The sequence below is a fragment of the Micropterus salmoides genome, unplaced genomic scaffold, assembly GCF_014851395.1.
Source record: "Micropterus salmoides isolate LMB-PRFRI ecotype aquatic unplaced genomic scaffold, ASM1485139v1 Ms_hic_scaffold_14, whole genome shotgun sequence".
NCBI lineage: Eukaryota > Metazoa > Chordata > Actinopteri > Centrarchiformes > Centrarchidae > Micropterus > Micropterus salmoides.
This window is the reverse complement of record NW_024040485.1, coordinates 23,395,329-23,417,821: the sequence shown is the minus strand read 5'-3', so window position 1 is coordinate 23,417,821 and position 22,493 is coordinate 23,395,329. Positions and strand designations below refer to the sequence as shown.

Sequence of the window (22,493 nt, the reverse complement as noted above, 5' to 3'; positions counted from 1 at the left end):
TTTGGCTAATAAATGAAAATACCATTAGTAATATACAAAGGCTTTGGATTCAATATAAAGTTGGTGATCTTGAAGAAGTAATTCTATTGAATGTGGTAATATTAATATATTGATACCACTTTAGTTTATTTTCTGTTCTGCATGGTATTCTACATTTTTGCTGTAATAATCGCACAATAGGCTATCACATTTGCTATAAAATGACTATAGTTATTTGTTTTGTGGGCATGGGAGACAATTTACCCACCAAGAATACATCAAGTTTTGGTATATATCAATAAATAAGCAAACAAGACCGAGCACAGTAGTAAACAACATATTATTTTGCTGCACTTCAGAAAGAGGTGTGCATAAATATATATATATATATATATACCATCCATTCCCAAAACTCTGTTGACAAAGTGAGACATTGTGAGGAAGAAGTTTATTGAGGAGCGATACAGAGACACGGAAAATAACAACTGATGCAATTCCCCATTTTAACATTATGCCCTCTGCTAAACAATGCTATCTCACTACAACTGGAATCATTTCATTATTGGTCTTCAGCAGATTTAATTTTTTTTCAACTTCCCAATTCTCTTTCAACATTTAGCTTTGGCAATACAGAATTGTAATCCATGCCAGTAAGGCAGTCTAAATTAGAGAGAAGAGAGCATTTAGTGAATAGAGACACAGAGAACGATTAAAGCGCTAGGATCCTTGATGAGGTCTTTATAGTCCACATGAACAGTATCTCCTTATCATTTTATACACCAGAACACAGTTTAGGCCCACATACACAATAACAAACTGACAGAGAAGCACTTGAACATTGACAATACCACCTTAAGCTCTGACACAGATGCCGACTCACTGACTGGCTTGAGTGAGAGAAGAGGACATGAAAGAGGCTAGAAGGGTTGAAAAAAGAGAAAGAGTGCTAGTTTGTGATGTGCATGGAGTTGCATGTTTCAAACCTGAGAAAAAGGCTAAATGGAAACATGTAAATGCATGTTCTTTGTTCATTCAAGAAGGAACTTGTGTTTTGCCATGTTATTTGTTGAATTCTTTGAGTTCCATCTCATCAGTCAGCATCTGAATCTGAGCTTAAGGCTGCAAGGGTCACAACTTGACCATTGATACAGCACAGGTAGACACCTATGACAGGGTTAAATGCATTATTGAGGCTGTTTCCATATAGAGAATACTGAAGGTGCTCCTCAGCCTTGCTATGTGTGTATGACTGCTACTACAACACAGGAACAACTCACAAAAGTCCAACATGAAATTTACCCCCAAGGGTTTTATGATTCATCGTTAACAGCTTTGACCAAGAAAACAAATACAACTGAAACGCCAACAAACGTGCAGACGGACAATACATGCACACGTTTCCTCACACGCTCTCTTACAAACATAAACAGAATTACTCGCACGCAAACACGCACGCTCGTACACACACATACTAAGATACAACTTGTGTTCCTAAGAGAACATTAAGCTGATAATTAACACTTAATCTTAAACTCTGCACAGGGGGGCATTATACAATAAATTAATACAATACTAAATCAAACTCAGCCTACATATAGGCAAATTAGTCCCTCCCCTGTATACATACACACAAAACCCACGCACGCACACACGCTACATACACGCACTCCCATGCAATAAAAGCAGCTTATGTGCCATGCTGCATTTTGGAATGAGTAGGGCAGTACGACTGCTGAGCGTATTTTATGTAGAAGCAGCAAGTGGGGGTAGTGGCTGATTTGGTGAGGGGTTTGTGGGGGGGGTTTTAAGAGGTTCCAGGGACTGATATTAGGTAGTGGATCTGCTAAGCAAACCTGGACCAAAGGCGAGCAACAAGCACACATACACATACTGCACAAGACAAGTACCATACTGTACATAGATATATGGACATCTTCACCTGGCAGGAAATCGAGGGTCAAGGGGTCAAAGACGTCAGTGGCTGCACTAAGGAGAGACCAGGACAGCAGAGCCATGGCTAAGAGAGGAAGGATGAAGTGGATGGGGGAGGGAGATAAGTGTATGAGGAACCCGTTTACATGGTTATGGTGGGGCTTGTCTTGTAGGAGATGGCGGGGGCCGCCGGCTTGGAAAAATGAGAAGAGAATAAGACAAAAGAAGACAAGAAAAGAGAGGAAATTAGTCTAGCATACATAAAGGAAAATGAATGTCCTCAAAGTACAAAATGGTAGAAACTGTCCCCCCCACACAGCCTGCTATATTGTTACACAGCTTAAGAGGGGAATCAGTGCTGATGATACATATGTCATCAGGGTCTGCCTGCTCAACTGTTGTGAACTGGCTTGCTATAGAAAATAGATTACATTTGAAAAGAATGAACTCTTGATTTAGTGGAAGATATGGAGCAGCTGTTCACAGCAACTGAGATTTGAGCAGACTGAGCTGGCTAGCTTGAGAATGATAAATATTGGCAACTTAATGTTGGCAAATACTACCACATGTTCTTTAGTTTTTTAATACTATTGTTACATTTTCAATTATATGTAAAAACATATAATTTATTTCTGATAAATAATCCAAATACACAGCATCTTCCCAACAGGTCTGTTATGTGAAGGCTACATTTACCTAGGGATGCTAGGAGGGGCCCTGTTAGGGCGGCTGGGAGCCTGAGGGCTATCAGCACTGTTATTGAAAGGCCCCAAGGGTCCTGGACGGTTCGGTGGTGGCGGGGCCCCTCGGGGAGCTGGGCGTTGGCCTGAAGACATCCTTCTAGGGGCAGTGGGGCTGGGTGGAGGAGACCTGTAGAAAGTAAAGTATATGGTATTGAATAAGGTTTAGGAAGTAAAGTTTTTTATTTAAAATGGTTACAGTATGCATGTAAATGATCAGTTCAATTCTAGTAACTTTACCTCCGACCACCACTGGATCCTCCCATCCAGGAGGTGTCAACAGGCGGAGGCATGGGGACAGTAATGGTGGACGTGGAGATATCACCGATGATGCCCAGGGCCTCCTTCAGGGCCTGGTGGGTTCTCAGCACCTCATCCCTCCTCTGGGCCTGCTCCTGGGACTCGTCCATCAGGGAGTTCTGGTCACCAGCAGAGTACAGCTGGGCCAACAGCTCTGCATTGATGAAGTCCTTCACCTATTGGCAGGAGGAGGTAGTGCATGATAATGAATCATTGTGAAGATGAAGACCTTCTAATGGCCATTTATTTCACACAAGGGTTATCGTGTCACTGTTATCATAAATTGTAGTAGTATCTTTAGTTCAATACAGTAACAACAAAGGAAAGCTATCCTAACGGCATATATAAATGAACATCTGAGTAATCTTTTCTTACGTTGTTAATCATGAGATGCATTATGGTCTTGGGCATGAGGTCACGAATGCACTTGTTGACAATAGCCATGTAGGAGTCCACCAAGTTACGGATGGTTTCTACTTTACGCTCCAGCTGAGGGTCCATGGAGAAGTTGTCTGTGGTGGTGGTGGTCTCACTCTCAACCTACAGAGAGACAAAGGAGAAAAGAATAAAGCGTGGCATGAGAAAAGAGGGGCCTACATTTACAAATATATTTTGGTGCATTGTATGAATCGATTTACATTATTTTCATAAACATTTTTCTGAAATAATGGCATATGAATGTTAGAAAATGTTTGTCATTTGCCAAATTAATTGGTAAATAATAACAAGTTAGGATCAGTCAGCATAGGGAAACCTATTAAGTAAAAGTACCAGCTGAATGGAGAATGAAAGAGTGTGCTTACCGTAACGGTCTTCTCAGGATAGACCCCGGCACGTAGGAGAGAAGATTTCCAGCTGTCCACATCATCCTGAGAGTCACAGGCCAACTCCAGAGTGCGATTGTCCTTGTACACATTCCTAAACACAGGAGACAATGCATTCATGGAAGTCACCTAATATTTTACACCACTGTGTGTCAAAATAAACAAAAGTGGAGGATTCTTTTTAATAAAATAAACATTGAAATGATGTAACTAATCAGTGCATGATGAATTACGTAGAGACATTTGGACAACGTTCCTCATAGTTACAAAAAGTGTTCAGCAAAATATATTAGTATTGACAGTGTGTGCTTTAATCCATGTGGGATATTTTTTTGTTTAACCTTTTTTTTTTAGGTTTCTAGCCAAGAAGTCTGCCATAATGACCATAAACTTTTTCAGGGCGCCCTTCAACAATTACAGTCAGTTCAGGACTGATTCTAAAGATTTTACGCAGATTCACAATGTTATTGATTGGTTACAGTCCTGTCAGGGCAATCAGCTATTTGTTTCCCTACATTATTATCATCAAATTTCTATTACAACATCAAGACACCAAGAAAAGTCTCTTTTCTAATAAATCCCTGTGATAATTCTCTGTACAATGTCTGGTACATTAAAATGTTATTTTACACTAGAAATGTATTTTGTTACATAGTGCAGGATTCCTTAAAACAAAATATAAATGACAATCGTGACATCATAAACTGAGCTGTAGCTCTATTAGAAACAATAGTTCCAGTTTGTCCTTGCCTGCAATCATGCATATATACTGTACAAAACACATAATACAAAACATATTTCAGCCGCTGCACCAGCACACAGGCCATGAACTCTCTGACTCCATCCACTGCATGGGATTGCTTTCAGAAGTCTGGTTTTATCTGCAGCCCCATGTGCTGCAAATAAAAACAAGTGCAGATTAAAAATTTAAGATCTCACAGCTGACCTTGACTCCGTGTTGAAAATACAGAATATGTGCTTGCTGGACATGAAACTCTTCTCCACATCGCGGACCTTCAGGTTGTCCAGAGGGAGCATGTACTTCTTCTCTTTCTCCTGTGAATGGGGAAAACAGAAGGTATGGATCGTGAGCACTTCCATGACTGATGCAATTTGCCCTGTTGTTATGTAATGAAATGTTGTGCAAGGGACTTGACACAAACAAATTGTACAAGATTATGCTCGCAAGAGAAAGGTGAAATCAGGTTTTTAAAGAAGTAGAGAGGGGGTAAGCAAAGAGAAAGGGGGCGACGGGAGGGAGGAGGAATGGGGGAGAAATGAGAGTGGGAGGTGGGTGGGGGGTGGAAGCAGAAAAAGAAAAGGGAGAAGGGGAGCACATGTGGAAGTCATTACAGTGTGGGTCAAGACACAGTCGTTCTTCACGGTGCGTCTTGCCAGTGAGAGCTGGTAGCTAAAGGCTGAGTAAACTCTCCAGCTGAAGTAAGGACAGGCAGATATATGTACGCACTGGAGGTCCAGAGAGCCCAAACACAATGTTCATCTTCTGAGGTAGAAGCTCAAGAACAGCTGTGACAGATTCAAAGAGGGCCTGTGACGGATGCTTAGGCTAAAGAAACTCTGCTCTTCATTTTTACACTCCATCCTAGCCCCCATCTTTCCTAACTCTCTCTGTCTTTTTTTTCTTTTATCCCTCCCCCTCTATATTTTTTCAATATTTTTTCTTTCCATTCCAGAGGGGCCCACTTCCTGCCGGATTTTTTTGAAGAAGGAGGGAGAGAGAGCCGAGGGAGAGAGATTAAATGACAGCCTGGCGTTAAAACTCAACATCTGGTAGTGCTTAGCAGCACACAGAGAACCAGGGAAGGAGGGAGAAGTTTAAGAGATGGAGGGTGAAGGAGGAGGAGAGACCAAGAAGAAGAAACACAAACGTGGATTTGCAAAAGATTTGCAGAAGAAAGCCCACTTCTGGTCTGAAGGTCCGGAACGTGGTGGTAGATGGTTGCAGGTAAGAATTAAAGAGGATGAGTAGAGAGGAAAACAGAGAAGACAAAAAAACTCTGCAGACTCTTCTGTGTTGTATTCCCCAAGGGGTCACTACAGACCATATATGGTCGCACGCGTCCCTCCCTCTTCCTCTCTCTTCCTCTCCCCTTCTCACTCACTCCCCCCCTCCGTCTCTCTCTTTCCCTCTTTTTTGTAATATCCCCTCCCTGAACGTGCAGCCAGTCTGTCCCAGTCGTCTGAGCGAATATGCCACGTCAAGGCTGGATACTCTTCATGGCCGGCATGACCAAAACGGACCGCGAGGGGACCTAGAACTCAAACGTCTACCAAAACAAATAAACACGGCAAGAGACGTGCACCAGAAAGCTGCAATCGTGGATGAGGCAAATCGCAGTTTTGAGGGGTTTTCGATAGACGGGATCCTTGCTGCCAAAATGGAGAGGGGCGAAGGGAGGGCACAGACGGCAGAGCGGCGAGCATCTGGAATGGCAGAAAACAGCACACAAGGCCTGGCTCTTAATTCCGGCTCCGTCCACCCAGTGTTCAGACTACCTGTTCATTGTCATACTGGTGTACAGTAGTCTGCACATTGGTTAGACTGGGCATGGACCCTCTTCTCTCAGTCTGTCTTTCTGTGTCACTCTCTCTGTCTCTCTGTTGGCATTTCAGGTCTCCAAGATGTGTGTTTTTTTTGCATCTGTTCCTTCCTTCTGGCTATTTTTAATCTATTTATAATCTGTATGTGATCTGTATGCATCTGTATTTTGTCCTAAGTGCATTCTAACACTCACCACTTCCTTTTCACTTCTTTTTGGAATAAACAAACCAATCACCAATTTTCAACACTAACTGCACATTTGACAACTTGGTAGAAAAATCAAGGTGTAAACAAAATCAAGATTTGAGTCAGAATGATTGAAGATTTAAAGCCAAAACACACAAAATAGGGAGCTAACATAATTTATAGCATGAATGTGTAAGTGTGCAGGCTGCTAGCCTAGTGCTCTGATGAAGATGTGGTCCACTGGAAGGAGGGGAGGAGGGAATGTGGCTGCAGAGCATCTAACACAGGCCAAAGGAACGAGAGCCAATCAATCAAGTGGAGTTTGAAAATACAGTCAGACACCTCCAGTGAAGTTATTTCAGTGGGTGGCCAAAATCGACTTGGAAGACTTAAGGCAAAGGACACCAATGTATACTAGATTTCTGGTGGTGTCAAATAACTGCAAAAAGCTGGTAGGAAAAGTGCTTTGCAGATGGTGTAAGAAGTACGTGAGCAAAAGTGTCATTGCACAAAGGATATATGTACACACAGGATGCTTGACATTTGAGAAGTCAGTTAAATTAGTTGTAGGCTATTTAGGTAAGCTCTTGCATGGTTTGTGGTGAAAGTGTAAAAAAGTCAAAGAGTGGACAACGTTTTCACCGCTGCATATGGAATATTACACCTTGTGTGGGGTCAAAATAGTGACTCAGTTTCATGAAGTGATAGCTGGTTAGGAAATTGAAGGTCAGAAACAGAAAGGGGGAGTTATTGATATTTAATAGAGGGATTTCTCTCCGCTGAAACATTGGAGCCTCATGTTTGGATTAAAAACTTGAGGATTTTCCTGCCAAGAATGTGAGCAGTTCCAAAGTAACTGCCAACCACACCAACAGAGGGAGGAGGGTGTGTGACTATGTGTATGTGCATCCGTGCGCGTGCATGTATATGTGACTATAGAAAGTTCACAAAGTGTAAAACAGAAATATACAAGGCAAAGCCACAGAGCCTATAATTTCCTATAATACCACACTAACGTATCAAATGACAATCTGTAGACCCAATGCTGTGTGGCCCATGTGCAGTCTGAGGGCTGAGTATGCTTTCAGATATTTTGGGTGTCTGTGAGTGAACATTTGGTTGGGATTGGGACTGTTCCAAATTTGCAAAGAAGAAGCGAATGCCTGAACTCCCAGTGGAAAGAGGTGGGGAGAGAAGAAAAAGGGAGAAAAGAGGGGAAACTCAGAGACAAAGGGAAAGATGAATGGAAAGAACGAGTGAATGACAGAACCATGGCTAAACTCCTCACATACGTAATTCATACAGTAAACTGCTCCATCAGGGTGGTGATCCACTCGCCAACAAAGGCTATACTCTCTCAAATAGGGAATTGGCCACAAAGTTAAGCTGACCTACATTAAAGTGGAACCACATATAAAAATCTAGTTTACAATCTAGGCTGGGCAGAACCCTGTTGTTTATCAGTTTGTCTTTTTGCACAAATACAAATTCTACTCTGTATTTCTCTTGGAACTGTACCCTGGCAAGAAACTAAGCAAGGTCTAGTAAACAAACAACAATGCAGCAGCAACAATTAACTGGCTGAAGGAGTTGCAGTGTGTCTGCCTATCTACACTTGCTGTGCAGAATATCCTCCAACCTGTACAGCAGGCACAGACAGGCAGATAGACATCAGCCCGCCAAATAAGCCAGAAGGACGGACCAAATGCTGCATCCTGTCAATGCGCAGTGGTGGGTGAAAAATGTGAGCTTTTCTTCTGAAAACCAGTGTTCCGTTATTATGTTGTATTATCAATGATAATGGAAATAAAAACAATAAACTTCTGATTTAAAAAAAGAGCATTCACGAGTCATTTATCCACCAATTGTATATATTAAGTTAGTTGCTGGTTTCAGCTAAAGACATTAAGAGAAATTCCACAGTTCTCACATTTTCTCAACCATTTTCACACTCCGTCCCACCTAGGACACTTACAGCTGAAATATGGAAAATATGAAATATATATCTCTTTAGGTGCTAAATATTCCTTCTAAAGTAACTTTGTCTCTGTGCTATTTGGTGCTGAGCAGGTATATATAGTGGGTTTTCAAAGCTTTTTGGCCCAAAACGATCCTATAAAAGTGAACTAAACTGAACTAAAATAATATAGTTTTCTGGCCGGAAAAAAAACAAAACAATGAGCTGAAAGACACTACAACGGTCCATAAAGCTGAGGGAGAGCAGAATCTGGTGACAATTCTCTGTAGGTGTGTCATTAGGAGGGACCCCTTTCAGTCAGAGTCATTTGATCCACTGTTATAATAAAACATATTGATAATAGCTGCTTTAAACTCACCTCATCATCCTTGAACCAGGAGAGGCTCTCAGCAGTCAGCACAAACCAGTACTCCTTGGCTCCTCCCTTCATGATACTGATGTTGTTAATGGTCAACCAGCCTTTGCGAATGACCTAAGGGGAGGGTAAGGTCAGAAAGTCAGAAATAGCTGTAATGTTGTAAAAAAAAAAAAGTGAGTAAATTAAAACCTTACACACAAAAAAAATAAGAAAACAAGAGGATGACAGGAGCTCTTCATCCATAATAATTTACTCCCCTCTAAATCAATCCGTAGAACATTGCTAAAGCTAGCACAAATTAATCTGTGAAAGTTATCAATGCATGAATTGCAATGAAATGTGTGTGAAGGTCAGGTTAGGTGTGTCATTGTGTCTTCGTGACTCACTCAGAGCCTAGCGTGTGACTGTGGGTCAGTGCAGTCTCTGTCAAAGAACTGTGTTCACAATGCCACAAGCAGGGGCCCGTGTTAGCGTGTTAAGTGACCATTGTGTTAAGTGCTTCGAGCACACAACAAAGCATGTGTGTGTCAACTGTGTTAGGTGCATTAACCCCACAAGCCCTACATAAACAGGCCTGTGGGCACAGTGCCAAGTGATTATTAGGTTAGATTACGGTCACTCTTGCACCGCCTAAGACTCACTAAGGAGGTTACCCAAATCATTACAAAGCCTTATTTATAGTCATATGCACAAATTAGAGGGCTGGATACATGGCGGGATACAAATAGAAATCATTTTTCTAACACTTTTAGTCTTAGAGATGATATTTGAACTGCCAAACCAAATAAAATTTTAATTTCTATTTTCTATCTAGTTGGCAACCCCTTGTAGTCTGCGGACGTTGGTGGGTAGAGGGGGTGTTAGAAAGTAAATGGTTAGATAGTAAACTCTTACAATCAGGCCTGATGCGGGAGGAGAAGAGGCCTGCAACAGGAAGGAATGTGGGGGATTTAGAAAACCTTGTGGCACTGAAAAAATGGCAACTTTCTAGTGCAATTTGTGTTAAAGAAAATGCCTCTGCCCAACAGTAGCTTACACATCCAATTAGCCACCTGTCAGAGTGGAAAACGGGAAAATGACAGGTTCTAATGCAGCTGGAGAGCTGGAGAGCACCACACAATGGGCAGAAGTGTTACTGCAGGCACAAATGACATTGCACACCATAACCCACAATGAGCGATACTCACCAACAGACACCCATAACAGGGCAGCTGAGATTCTCACTAAGGGATGGGGATGAAATGCAAAGTGGCACCTTGATGACACAGGAGGGGTTCAAACAAAGGGAAATGTCTCAACAACAACACCAGTGATGATGGTGGCATAAAGTAATATAACCCAATGTGATTCTTTTACTGAGATAAAATCATAAAACCAAAGAAGCAAACAAACCACTGTACACAACTATAACTAGTGCTCCACTAAACATAATAAAGCATGCATGACAAATAATATAATAATATTCAAATGAAAAAAGGCTAAAATGTAACGTAAAATGTGATTTTTGATTTCAGCATCTCTCTTTTTTTATTCCCTGCAGTAGCCATCCTGCTGCTGTGTGGGGGTGCTTGACCTTGTGCTCGTGCTGTTTGCGTGTGACATACAAGACGTGACAAATGCTCACCTGATTTCCTGCTGAACTCTGGCTCTTATTAGTCTGACTGCTCCTCTGCTGTGCACTGCGGTGGAGAAACAACAAAACAGAGATGGCAGCAGAGACAAAATGATGGGGGAGAGAAGAGTGAATGTAGAGGAGAGAAGGACATGACAGGGGAGATTTTCTAAACATTTGTTTTCACCAGCCTGACATGTATAATCATAAATAATTTGTCATGGTGGAGCGGAACTAATAGACGTGTTTTTACTTAGCAAAGCCAATGAAGTCTTCGTGGTTAGTGTTGATGTAAGAGAGCTGGATGTCTATCAACAGCAGAACCTGTAACAACACAAACCATTTAACATGAAGTGAGTGTAACTCATTCTTAAAGGAATACAGCAGTTATACATTTTGTTATACATTTAGTTATACATTATACACCTTGTTTTCATGCCGAGAGTTATATGATTGAATTATAATTATAAGATTAATTCCTGTCCATACAGTAAATATGTAGCTGTGGCCAGCAGCCAGTTAGCTGATTAGCATAGAGACTGGGAGCAGTGGATATCAGCTAGCAAGTGTTGATGAGTGAGCTTTAGAGGTGCTGGTATTTGGATTTTGTTATCTTCGGACAGAACCAGGCTAGCTGTTTCCCCTAATTTTCAGTTTTTGTGCTAAGCAAACCAGCTGCTGGTGATAGCTTTCTATTTATTGTTCAGATGTGAGAGGGGCATTCGTTTTCTTCAAATAAGCTTATTTCCCAAAATGTCAAAAATGTATTTAAGTTTTTACGTATTATATTTTATAAAGTATACAGAAATCTTAATAGTAATCAGTTTGGATAACTGATATCAAGCGGCAACCCTTCAGGGCTGTAAAATTAAGCCAATACGGAAGTGCCAAAAACTGCAGTATCATTGGCCACTTGCATCTGGCTCCGAAAGCAAGTCAATCCTTATAGACCTGTGCATATATATATGCTTATGTTAAAGGTTACATATATATATATATATATATATATGCTTATGTTAAAGGTTCAGTGTGTAAGTTTTAGTGGCATCTAGTGGTGAGGGTTGCGAATTGCAACCACTGACTCCCGTTGCATTCACACACTCCTTGGATGGTCCCAGTCGAAATGTGGACACTACTACAAAGATTTGTTTTTAGTATTATCAGAGCGTATAAACAACACGCAGAGATCTAGGTCACTCTACATGCACAGCAAACTAACCGTTATAACCATATTACAAGTTACATGGTTGCAAAATATGTATATGCAATACGTGATTTTGCACGAATTAAAGTTCTGTATATAGTTCTGTATACTTTTTTATGTCCCATGTACACTTTATTTATCTTTTTTCAATAAAGATTTAAGGAGGAAAAAAAGATTCTGATTGTTTCGACACCACATGAACGCATTGCTCACCTTATATAAAGATTTAAAGTTACACTTAATTGGGGACATGGCCACTTTGAGTGAGAGGTGGGTGCTCTCAGGTGGCTAGCCACTAGGTGGTTTCAGCAACCAGGCTTCATTCAGCATGTCTCAGCTCCACTTCTGTGCCCATTTTTGGATTAGCCAGTCAAGCACTACCAAGATGGGACCTCCAGGAGCTGACCACATTGAGCTTGACAATTAGTCTATGATTGGCACCTTGTTTGTAATTCAATGACAGATATGGACAGAGATCTCTCTATATATAGAAAATGGTTGGCTTTGCATGCATATGTGTGTAAACATGTCACAGAGCCTCATAAACAAGTGTGAATGTCCATAATTGCGAACTAATGAGCGTTACCTGGTCTTTGGCCCGACTCTCTCTGTCTCGGATGTGAGAAGTTACAATTCTCTCAGTTTCCTCACGTAGCCTGGGGAAGCACTCCAGCTGAAAACACATCGCAATGCTTATAACTAATTCCAAATAATAAGCAATGTGAAATAATGACTAATAAACAACAACCTTTTGTTAAAAACGGAATTTTTCAACAGTGAGCTCAGCTTTCATTTTTCTCTCTTTTAATAATTTCTCAATTGAACTTTCTTTCATTCATCCATCATCTTATCTCCCTGCTTATCTCCTCTCTTCTTTCCTTCAAACATCAGTTACCTTGTTGGAGCACTGGCGCACGGTGTTAATTAGCTCCTGGATGACCATGTCCACACACTTGACACAGGGCTCCTTCAGCTTTATGACCTGCTTCTTCACAATGGCCTCAAACGCCATGTCTGGGGTGAAAAGTCCGGTCCTAAAACCCACCAAGAGGAAGAGAAGAATGGTACAATTGTGCTGAGAACTAGTTTAATATAAGTAGTAATATTGATTTCAATTTGACATATATCAATGATTTTGATCTGTATTGTGGTTCTACCTGTAGCTACCCCAGACTGTATACTGTATGCAGTCAATAATAAAGGGGTTTTGGAGGGAACTTAGGCTAAAATGTGATTTAAATGTCAGATTCTCTCTCGCTTGAGTGGCAATTCTTCTGGTTGTGGTGTCTAACCGCTGCTGAACCAATATAGAAACAAACTGAGAGGCTGGACTGAGCATAAAAATGAAAGAAAGAAAGACGACAAGCTCTTCTTTGTTCATAAATTCCTATCCAAACCATCTGAGTATTTTTTGGCTGTTGGAAAACCAAATTCAAAGATCTGTATTTTTTTAGTTGTTATGATGTTTTCCACATTAACATTAACATATTTGACTATCTTCAGGCTACATTTATTTATAAATTTATAATGTTAACAGATAGAAAGACGAGAGAAGCATCCTTGGTTAGAATCAAATATTTATATTAAATATATACTCAAATATTTGGTGGAATTTTGTGCCTTTTACAAATGTGCAGGGGGTGTAGAAAAAAAGCATTATTTTTGCAATCTCATATTTTAGTTTGGCCGACAAATACCTACCTGATTCCGTGGATGTTCTTTATGGCATAACTGATCTCGCGACGCATCTCTTTCTCGTCACACTCCATCTGGGGGGAACAGAGAGGAGGAGTTTACACAGTGGATACAGAGAACAGTTGTAAAAGCTGTTGAGAGAAAGCATGACAGAGATTTAAAAAAAGTTTGTTCATTTTTATAATTGCTTTTATATTAATGTATACCGTCTACTACGTAGCAGAACGGAGTTACAAACTCAATTTCACTCCACAACCTGTTGTATTGTGACAAATAAATCAACCTTGTACCTTGTATTATTAGACTACAAAAAGTGTAATTTAGTCTTATATTCAGCCTTTAATGGTCTTAAAATAATAAGAAATAAGTCATTATTTCAATTGTTCCCTGTGCAGTTTTCTTTCAGGGATTTTCTAGAGATGAGAGTCACTATCTTTAAAAAAAAAAAAGAAAAGACAAAATAAAGGATAACTCTGTGGAATTTGGGAATTTTAGAAGCCTAGGGGGCGTTTGAATTCTACAATTTAAAAAAATACACACATAGTGGAATTACAGTAGAGATTTAAAGCTTGTGTAGGCAACATTGGAGAAACATGTCCACGGGCACACTGCACACAGGTAGCCACGTAGGTACGTAGGTAGACAGGCAGGAGAATTTCAACTAAAATGCTTGTGAAATAAATTGCCTACCCTGGCTCTTACCAAACAAATATTTATTCTGGAAAACCTACAGAAACTATAATCAATGTATAGTTAAAGTTGCATAAATAAAATGTGAACATGTTAACATAAAAAGTTTGTTCATATTTTTTTTGAGATTTTTCTTTCCATATCTGGTCATAATTTTCAGAGTTTCTCATGACCAATCATGGCTACGGACATGAGACAACTGCACTAATATCAAGAGAATTACTCCCGATGTTAGGAAAAAAGTATTTTATATTTTGTATTTTAAACAGGGCAAATCATTTCAGCCGATCATTTCACTTGTTTTTTTGTAGCGCCGTCTTCTTTTATGTATAACATATCACCTTGACCAGTTCAAAGGGGAAACGCTCATGGAAGATGCGGTTGATCTTTGCTCCACCAGACAGCTCCACTGTGTCCACCTGATCTCCTGAACCTTCGATCCTTTTCTCAAAGTCCACAGAGAACTGCTGCACCATCCTGAAACAACAGTGTAAAATATATAATAAATAAAAGACCGTTAATGACTTCTGACCTCTAAAATATAAGCTGATAAGCTTTGGGCGCTATGGAAGAAGTTATTATTTTATCAGAGGTAAGACATTTTGCATGATACTTTGTAGATAATAAATCGGGTGTAAAGGCTCTTGTTGTGAGAAAATGGGGTACTGACTGCAACAGCTGCTTGGTTTTGCGGGATGGGTCATCAGGTCGGTATCCCCGGTATTCCTCAGCCTCCTTGTCCAGAGCCAACAGCTGGGACTGCAGCTTGCTGCGAAAAGCTGGCAGGGTATCCCGGATGTGGTTGGTCAATTGCTATAGAGACACAAAGCCACCAAAATGAAACAAACAGCAGTCACTTCAGAGCATCAATTACTAGATTATGGTATTGGTATTTTGGCTGTACAGAGCCATTTACCAATCAAGATCTCACTGTTAAGACATTTACACAATAACAATGCAGAGACTGTGTCTCTGTGTGGAATGCCTGCCTGAGTGAAATTATAAATTATTTGGAGCTGAACTAGAAAGAGCAAGTGCATTTTCCACCTGTGTATCACCCACACTGGTTTGTTGTTCAGTGGAAGCGGGGGGTTGGGGTGGGGGAGGTTGAACGCCCTCTCTTATTAATTATGTAAAGTGCCCTGCGAGTAAATCTATGATCACCTCGTTGAGCACTTTCTGCAGGCGTGGGGTGCCCATTTTATCAGCCATGTGCCTGTATGATGCGTGGGACAAGAAGAACTTCCTCTCAGCCTCCAAAGCCGCCTTGATATCTTTCTTGCCATCAATGTCCTTCTGACTGCGATTCACCACTCCAATGTAACCTGGGAGGGAATAAACAAGGACACAAATTGAGAGAAATAATGAATGGTAATCCCAGGAGACAAAGGCAGCAGTAGCACAAGCCAGATAAACAGAAAAACTAGCAGTGGAAGAGGGGGAAGGTAGAACAAAGACAGAGAAATTGGATACTGTGATAAAGAACACAGGGAGAGAATTTCACACCTCTTCGCAGTGGAAGCAACTTGTTCTCCAGTACATCTCGGGCATCTGTGCCCTCGTCCATTAAATCCAGTTTGGTGATTACTCCAATAGTCCTCAGACCTGGAAAGGGGGTCAAAAAGAGTGAGAAATAATGTAACTGAATTTTATGCATGCTTTTTGGAAGTTTGAATGCACTATTTTGATAGTCAGTCTATCACTGGGTCACTAAAAAAGCAACATTTACTGACACCAGCTTCTTAAATTGAAGTATTTAGAGGGGTTTATCCTTTCTTTTATCAATGTAATTCAATATGTTGGGTTTGTCTGGGATGTCCATTTTGCCCAGTTCCTAATCCAGCTATGCAAACAGCTATTCCTTCTGTTTATACTTTAATCCTTCCCTACTTCTTTCTTCTACTTCACTCGTATTCTATTTCTGCCACTTCATCCTTTCCAAGCATCTTTAACTGTTTGCATCTGTTTGTCTCCCTGTTCCCTCCTGTATTCGTCCACCTCACTCTCCTTGTCTGATATCATTCATCCCTGCCACAAAGTAACTTCATCCTCCTCTTTCTGGCTAATTGATCCTCTCCTGTGTCCTTCTGTCCTGTCTGAAGGTCAGACTCTTTGGGCATTAAATTAAGTTAATTCCTTTCTCCTTTCTTACCCTTCCTCATTATTACACTGCCAGTGTCTCTTTTTTCTTTAGCCTCACATCTCCTGTGTTTATTTAATTCTCTCTCTTTCAGATTTTCTTTTTCCTTCATCTCTTTACTCATTTATTTTTTCATGCCCTCCTTATCCTCCATTTTCCCTGTCTCTCGACCCCTCCCTGTAGGGAAATTCTGCTACATCTCTCCTACATCCCCCTTTACTCCCATTATCCTTTCCATGCCCCTTTCCTTACCCTGTGGATCAACATCCTTTGCCAGTTTAAGAGCGTCGGAATTGGCCAGGTCAGTGTTTGCCGGAGTGACGGCCAGGATCAAGCAGCTCTCTCTGGTGATGAATTGCATGATCATGTCCCTGATCTGTTGCTCGATGTCAACAGGCTGGTCTCCAACCGGCACCTTAGTGATTCCCGGCAGGTCAATGAGCGTGAGATTCAGCACTGCAGAGTCAGAGGAATGCAATAGATGAAGAAGTGGCCATACTTGTGTGACATTTCTGTGGCCTTGAATGAAATTCATGCAGTACTTTATATTAGAAAACTTTTTAACTCCGCCCAAACTTTTTAACTCCGCCCAGCATAAGCCGGGAAATGGACCCACTATCGTGTGGTCATTTGCAGACAGTTTGTGACTAGAGAGGTAACGTTACTGGTACTCTCTTCATGGATTTAGGGCAGGCTGTGAATTTTGGGCACACCAATCAAAACAACATTTCTCACTAAGTATGACTCAGTTCCCTTTGTTCGTACCAAAGAGCCGTTGAAAAGAATTGAATCGTTCACAACATCACCAGTAAGAATCACTAGGGAACTAGCCTTTCAACTGTCCATACTGTATGTATACCATATGTTTCACAGAGAGAAAAGATGTTTATTGTACATGATATCAGTCTAGCTATTAACTATCAGCTAGGTTATTCACTTCACTTCAAGTCTCTGATTTTTAAAGGACAGCATTCATTTTTACAGTACAAATTATCTAGGACATCAGTACAGCATCAGTATAGCAAATTGGAATATGCTGTTTTCAGTCATTTAACACAGAGCCTTAAAAGCACCTGTTTAGACACCTGCCTCCTTGTAACCCCTCAACAACAGTGAAATTCATTATTTCACTAGCAAAACCATATTCTTTGTTTCCAATGTTTTTAAAATCATCTTCTGCCAGCTATAGATAAAAAGAGCGAGAGTATAATGACTTACAGCTTGTCACAATCTCTTTTCATTTAAAAATATTATTATGTTCTAGTACTTGAGTGATAAGGAAACTGAGTTATGTCTTCGCACCGTGTGGGGAGTAAACCCGCAGGTTGATGGGGACAGGAGATATGCCTTTGTTGGCCCCCGTGACACGGTCCGTCTCGGCCTCGATTTCTTGGCGAACCTCATCAAAGTCTGTGAACTTCTTCCCTTTGCAATGGAGGAATTCAGCCCATTCTGAGGGGATGAAAATGAATAATATGAGATTAGTGCTGACTATGCTGAATGTGTACGGGAGGAAAATAATTCCAGTGCGAGAGGGAAAAAAGCCAGGGGGAAAAAAGCAGTAGCATTTATAAAGCAGAGGGGGAGGCTTTATTTGTCTGTCTGTGTGTGTGTGTGTGTGTGTGTGTGTGTGTGTGTGTGTGTGTGTGTGTGTGTGTGTGTGCGTGTGTGTGTGTGTGTGTGTGTGTGTGTGTGCGTCTGTGTGTGTGTTTGTGTGTGTGTCTGCATGCATGTGTGGGTGTGTAAATGTGTGTGCCCACCTGCAGTGGCACTGATGAGCTGTAGAACTAGGGGCCTGCGGGTGACAATGCCAGATCCACGTGGCAGAAAGTCCCTGAGGAAAGACAGCCAATCAAAAGTCATTATTTCAAACCATAGCCAATGTAAACATTTATCAAAGAGTATAGGCATGGCTATAGGTCACTCATCTTGTAAGATATAAGCCAGTTCAACACAGTCTGCATGGAATAGGGGCTATTTTAAAACAGAACTCCTGTAGCTTTCAGCTTCTGCTGCTGCAACAATGCAGGACAATCTGACCTGATAAACAACAGGTCAAAATCAAGAGCTGCACTGCTGACAAGGAGCTTCCTCATTTAAAAAACGATGACTTCATCATTTCCTGGATTCCACACCAACTAATTTTGTGTGTGTGTGTGTGTGTGTGTGTGTGTGCGCACCCGAGAGCATTGCACACACCTGACAACCATCACAACTACCTCCTAAGCTAAAGGTCTGTTTCAAGAAACCTTATTAACACATATTGACCCCCGGATCTCCCTCAAGTGGGATGAGTTAAAAAAGCCTAGCGCACTACTTGTCCATTCAGCGCTGTGCAAAGCCAGTTCTGGACAGACGGACCATTACTCAGCATCACGACTCTCATTGAGGGTTGGAATAGGACAGAATCAATGCATTCATCTGGAACTGTACACATGTATGTAAGAACTGCACAAGAAATTAACAATTTGGTCACACTGAAGACAATTTAGCTGATGGCATGTGACTGTGTGTTTTGTAAAACGGCAGGTTAAAGAGGTACTTCCACAAAGCTGGGGGATAGATTGAAAAAGAGTGGTCAATATTGAAGCAGCAGAGGCCGAGACGTTACGACTTTTAGTCTCTACCATGGGTCAAACTATATACACTGGATCCTACATTTCCCATAATGAAACTCAATAGCATATTTCAATAAACCATCCTTGCTTTCATCTTTAAAACTCAATACCCCTCAGTTTATAACACATATTTTCTGTCAAATATTGGGAGTCTAAAGCCTAACTAAAAAGTAAGTTACCCTGATGTCATCAGATTCATAAAGCTGGGTAATGTTGGAGAAACTAGCAGAGTGCAGTGCATGGGCAGAGTGTGCACAGGTAGGCAGGTAGGCCAGGTAATGAAATGATTGGCCTTATTATATTTCAATCCAACGAATGCCACAGACACTGAATTTTGTTGATTTTTGTGTCAGAGCATTTGATTTATTGATTGTTGTCGGGACATAAAGAGAATTTAACAACGAAAAAAGCTTCTGAATTCTTGTAAATTGCCTAGCTTTAACGTCAGTGTTTTTCTTTTGTATCCCTGTGTTTCCCTTTTTCCCCATGCTTTCTGTTTTCCACTCTCCATCTCTCTGTGTGGTGGGCATGGTACTGCTCTCTCTCTCTACTGGCTCCTGACTCATCGTTCATTCTACGCACCGGCTTCAAGCCACACACCTGCAATCTATCCACTAATCAAAGCTGAAGCATATATACCCTGGTCCTTCTTCCACTCATTCCCAGATGGTGGTAGTTCACATCCCCGGCTCCTTGTATTGTGCGTTCATGTGTTTCTGCTGTCTTGTGTTTTTTAACATTGTTCCCTTTGTGATCAGAATCAGTCTCTGCCTGCCTGCCTGCTTACCAGCAGCAGCCACACTGCCACGCTCACCTCCAGCCTTTGACTCTGCTTATCTCACATACGACCAATGCTTCCCTCATTCCCCTTGGTCTCTGTCACCTGGCTCCCTTTTCCTCTACCTCATGCAATCCCAAGAAGTCTGGTCAATTAAGCATTCTTTTCTTTAATCCGGTTCCTGTGTGTTACACAGATGTTAGAAACTCCATCCAGTGCCACAGAAGACATAATGCAGCTATAGGTGTCACATGCCGAGCAGTGCTCTCCATGACAAATAAGCTGACCTTTATGTAGGCCTGTAATATCAGTGGAGTGACCTTTAATAATATAATATATCAACTGGCGCAAACACTGGGTGGCAAAATAAATGCTACAATAAATTAATCAATATAAAGTACATTTTTCATAAAATCCTGAGATTAAGCGATTAACGAGCACTATAACTAGTCCTCAATTAAAGGGTCCTCTCTTTAAATGCAGGGGTATTCAACAGAATGGTACCATATTATTGAGCAGAAAATTTGATTTTTGCAGTAGACATCCCATTGTAACTAGGGGGCAGTCGTTGGGGATGCAGACTACACTTCTGTTTCTGATTAATTGGTGGTGATGGTACAGTGGATAAGACACATGCCTTTGGTGTGAGAGATACGGGTTCAAATCCATTGTGAGGCACCAATGTGTCCCTGAGCAAGACGCTTAACCCCTAGTTGCTCCAGAGTCATACGACCTCTGACATATATAGCAATTGTAAATTGCTTTGGACAAAAGCGTCAACTAAATGTAAATAAATGCTGCAATTGTTGTTAACAACAGAATCACATTCCTGCTTGATCCTTATCCTGAAAAAAAGATCACTTCAAGCGCAGCGGCTCATAATTTATTTGTTGAGTGACCAAAATCCAGGGCGAGATGATGAATATTCATATGTGTTTTCAGGAGTGGGAGCTGACACTGTTCCATGTACAGAATGTATAGAATGATGATTTAAAAATGAAAATGGGTACATGCAGCAATGTATCTCTGAACATGAGGCTGTCCTTTTCACATAGGGTCAACAGCATATTAATGCCATGGGAAGGGTGCTTGGAAACTGAAAAGGTGGTGGATATTTCTGTGAAGGAGCCTGTCTGCAGTTGGTACTGATGGACTGAAATCCCCAAGCTACTGCTGTAACCCAAATACTGCCATTCTCCTCTGTTAGTAGCCACAAGACAGCTGTTGTGTGTTTAAAAAATATATACTGCACAGATCATAACTGAAGGCCTCATCTCATCACAAGCAGTGACTTAAAGCTGGGGAGAGATGGTTTGAACTCAGCACAGAGAGATTGGCCCCATAGGCCTCTTATGTCATCCTCAAGGTTAACGGGAGAAGGGATTATCCTATTTCTGGTGGTCAATTTTACCTGCCTACAAAGTTCTCCAGCACGGAGCTCTTTCCTGCGCTCTGACCGCCAACCACTGCGATCTGCGGCAGGTCCAGGTTGCAGGCCTGACCGATGGAGCTGAAGGCATCCTGCAGCCTGTTGACCAGCGGGATCAGTTCCTCCATGCCACGGTTTCCCATGGTGCCTTTAGACGGAGGGACTCGGGATCAGCAGAATGGAGAGAGAGAGAGAGAGAGAGAGAGAGAGAGAGAGAGAGAGGATGTGGCGCTACTATATTAGTCCAGGATACCGCGGTGCTTGTTGATGTAGTGAAGTCATCTAGCCGCGCATTGCCCCGAGCCAAGCGAGGGTCGGACCGACTGTGGAAGCAGAGGAGAGGGTGGGAGGCGGTGATGGGGGGGTAGAGAGGTGCAGAAAAGAGAGATATTAACAGACAGGGACAGACAATTGCGCAGTTGCTTACCACAACCACCATAACATCTCTCTCTCTCTCTCTCTCTCTCTCTCTCTCTCTCTCTCTCTCTCTCTCTCTCTCTCTTGCACACACATACAAACACAGACACACACACAGGCTACACAGCGAGCAACACGAAGCCTATGGTTTCAAGGGCATTTGGTGAGTGGCGCTCCATAGGCTCCATATAGTAACATTGAACAAACCATAAAGCACACACGAATCATGCTGAATAAAGGCAAAACAAGGCATCGCTCGCTGCATGCAGATACGCGTTGATATGTGCAATAGAAAAGAGTGTCCGCAGAAAACACATCACAGTGATAAATTAATAACACATTTTACTACTGTACTGTTGTGAGCCTACCCCGCCTCAGGATTCCCTCGGTGTTTTCGGTGTCCGATGGTCCCGGTCGCTGTCCAGTGCTGAAACGACGCGCAGATCAGGCAGCAAAGACAAGCGACAAGACCCTGGACGATTATACAAGCACCACCTGCTATGGCGGTGCATCGGCTTTATCTCAAATTCCTGTGCATTAATTGTGTTCGCCTGTGGGTTTCGTTACGGTCGGCTGAATGTCAGAGTGGTCTCATCCCGAACACAAATTCGATGACAGATTAATCATTTTTTCGCCCTCTCCTCGTTCCACGGTGTAATTGCGAAGCTGCGCCTCGTTCCTACACCATATCGACGCGACGGAGGACCAATGAAAACCGCGGGATTGGAGAGGAAGGCAGAGAAACGCGGCGTCCCATTGGCTGGACAGGTACAGGTTAGGCCTACCTGAGCCCGCCCCCTGTTTACATCCGTGCCATTTCTGCCGTTGTGAGTCATGCGGCACGGCTGCGCATCGCTGCAAGAGAAGAGGTGGTTGCGCTCCTTCAGATCCCTGCAGTAGGAGCAGAAACCAGCTGTCGTAAATTACATAGCTACACTACATGGTACAGGCCATGGCAGTCATTGTATGTCGCCTTTGCTTTGTGCATGTTAAAACACTGCGGTGATGAGCAGCATAGACTACTTTATGCCAATGACATTGACATTATCG

General features: G+C 41.8%; 1 protein-coding gene across 1 annotated transcript; it reads right to left on the bottom strand.

Moving 5' to 3' along the window:
* Window positions 1-408: 408 nt before the first annotated feature.
* dnm3b (dynamin 3b) lies at window positions 409-22,329 on the bottom strand. Its single transcript, XM_038718557.1, has 21 exons — window positions 21,812-22,329; window positions 21,009-21,349; window positions 17,962-18,035; window positions 17,504-17,653; window positions 16,454-16,657; window positions 15,568-15,666; window positions 15,226-15,386; window positions 14,732-14,874; window positions 14,403-14,538; window positions 13,378-13,445; window positions 12,572-12,710; window positions 12,263-12,349; window positions 10,726-10,796; window positions 10,485-10,539; window positions 8,861-8,974; window positions 4,722-4,831; window positions 3,755-3,869; window positions 3,327-3,491; window positions 2,892-3,127; window positions 2,608-2,781; window positions 409-2,104 (listed from the first exon to the last, which is right to left on the bottom strand). Exons 2-21 carry the CDS (start codon window positions 21,167-21,169, stop codon window positions 2,062-2,064), a joined length of 2,505 nt encoding a protein of 834 aa, XP_038574485.1. The 5' UTR covers window positions 21,170-21,349; window positions 21,812-22,329; the 3' UTR covers window positions 409-2,061.
* Window positions 22,330-22,493: the final 164 nt, after the last annotated feature.

Excerpts from the sequence above, each read along its gene's own strand:
- dnm3b (XM_038718557.1), bottom strand. The coding sequence starts at position 21,169 with ATGGGAAACCGTGGCATGGAGGAACTGATCCCGCTGGTCAACAGGCTG. Across the intron at positions 13,446-14,402 it reads TCCCCTTTGAACTGGTCAAG|ATGGAGTGTGACGAGAAAGA; the intron begins GTGATATGTTAT and ends TGTTCCCCCCAG. Across the intron at positions 10,797-12,262 it reads AGAGTCGGGCCAAAGACCAG|GTTCTGCTGTTGATAGACAT; the intron begins GTAACGCTCATT and ends GTGTTGTTACAG.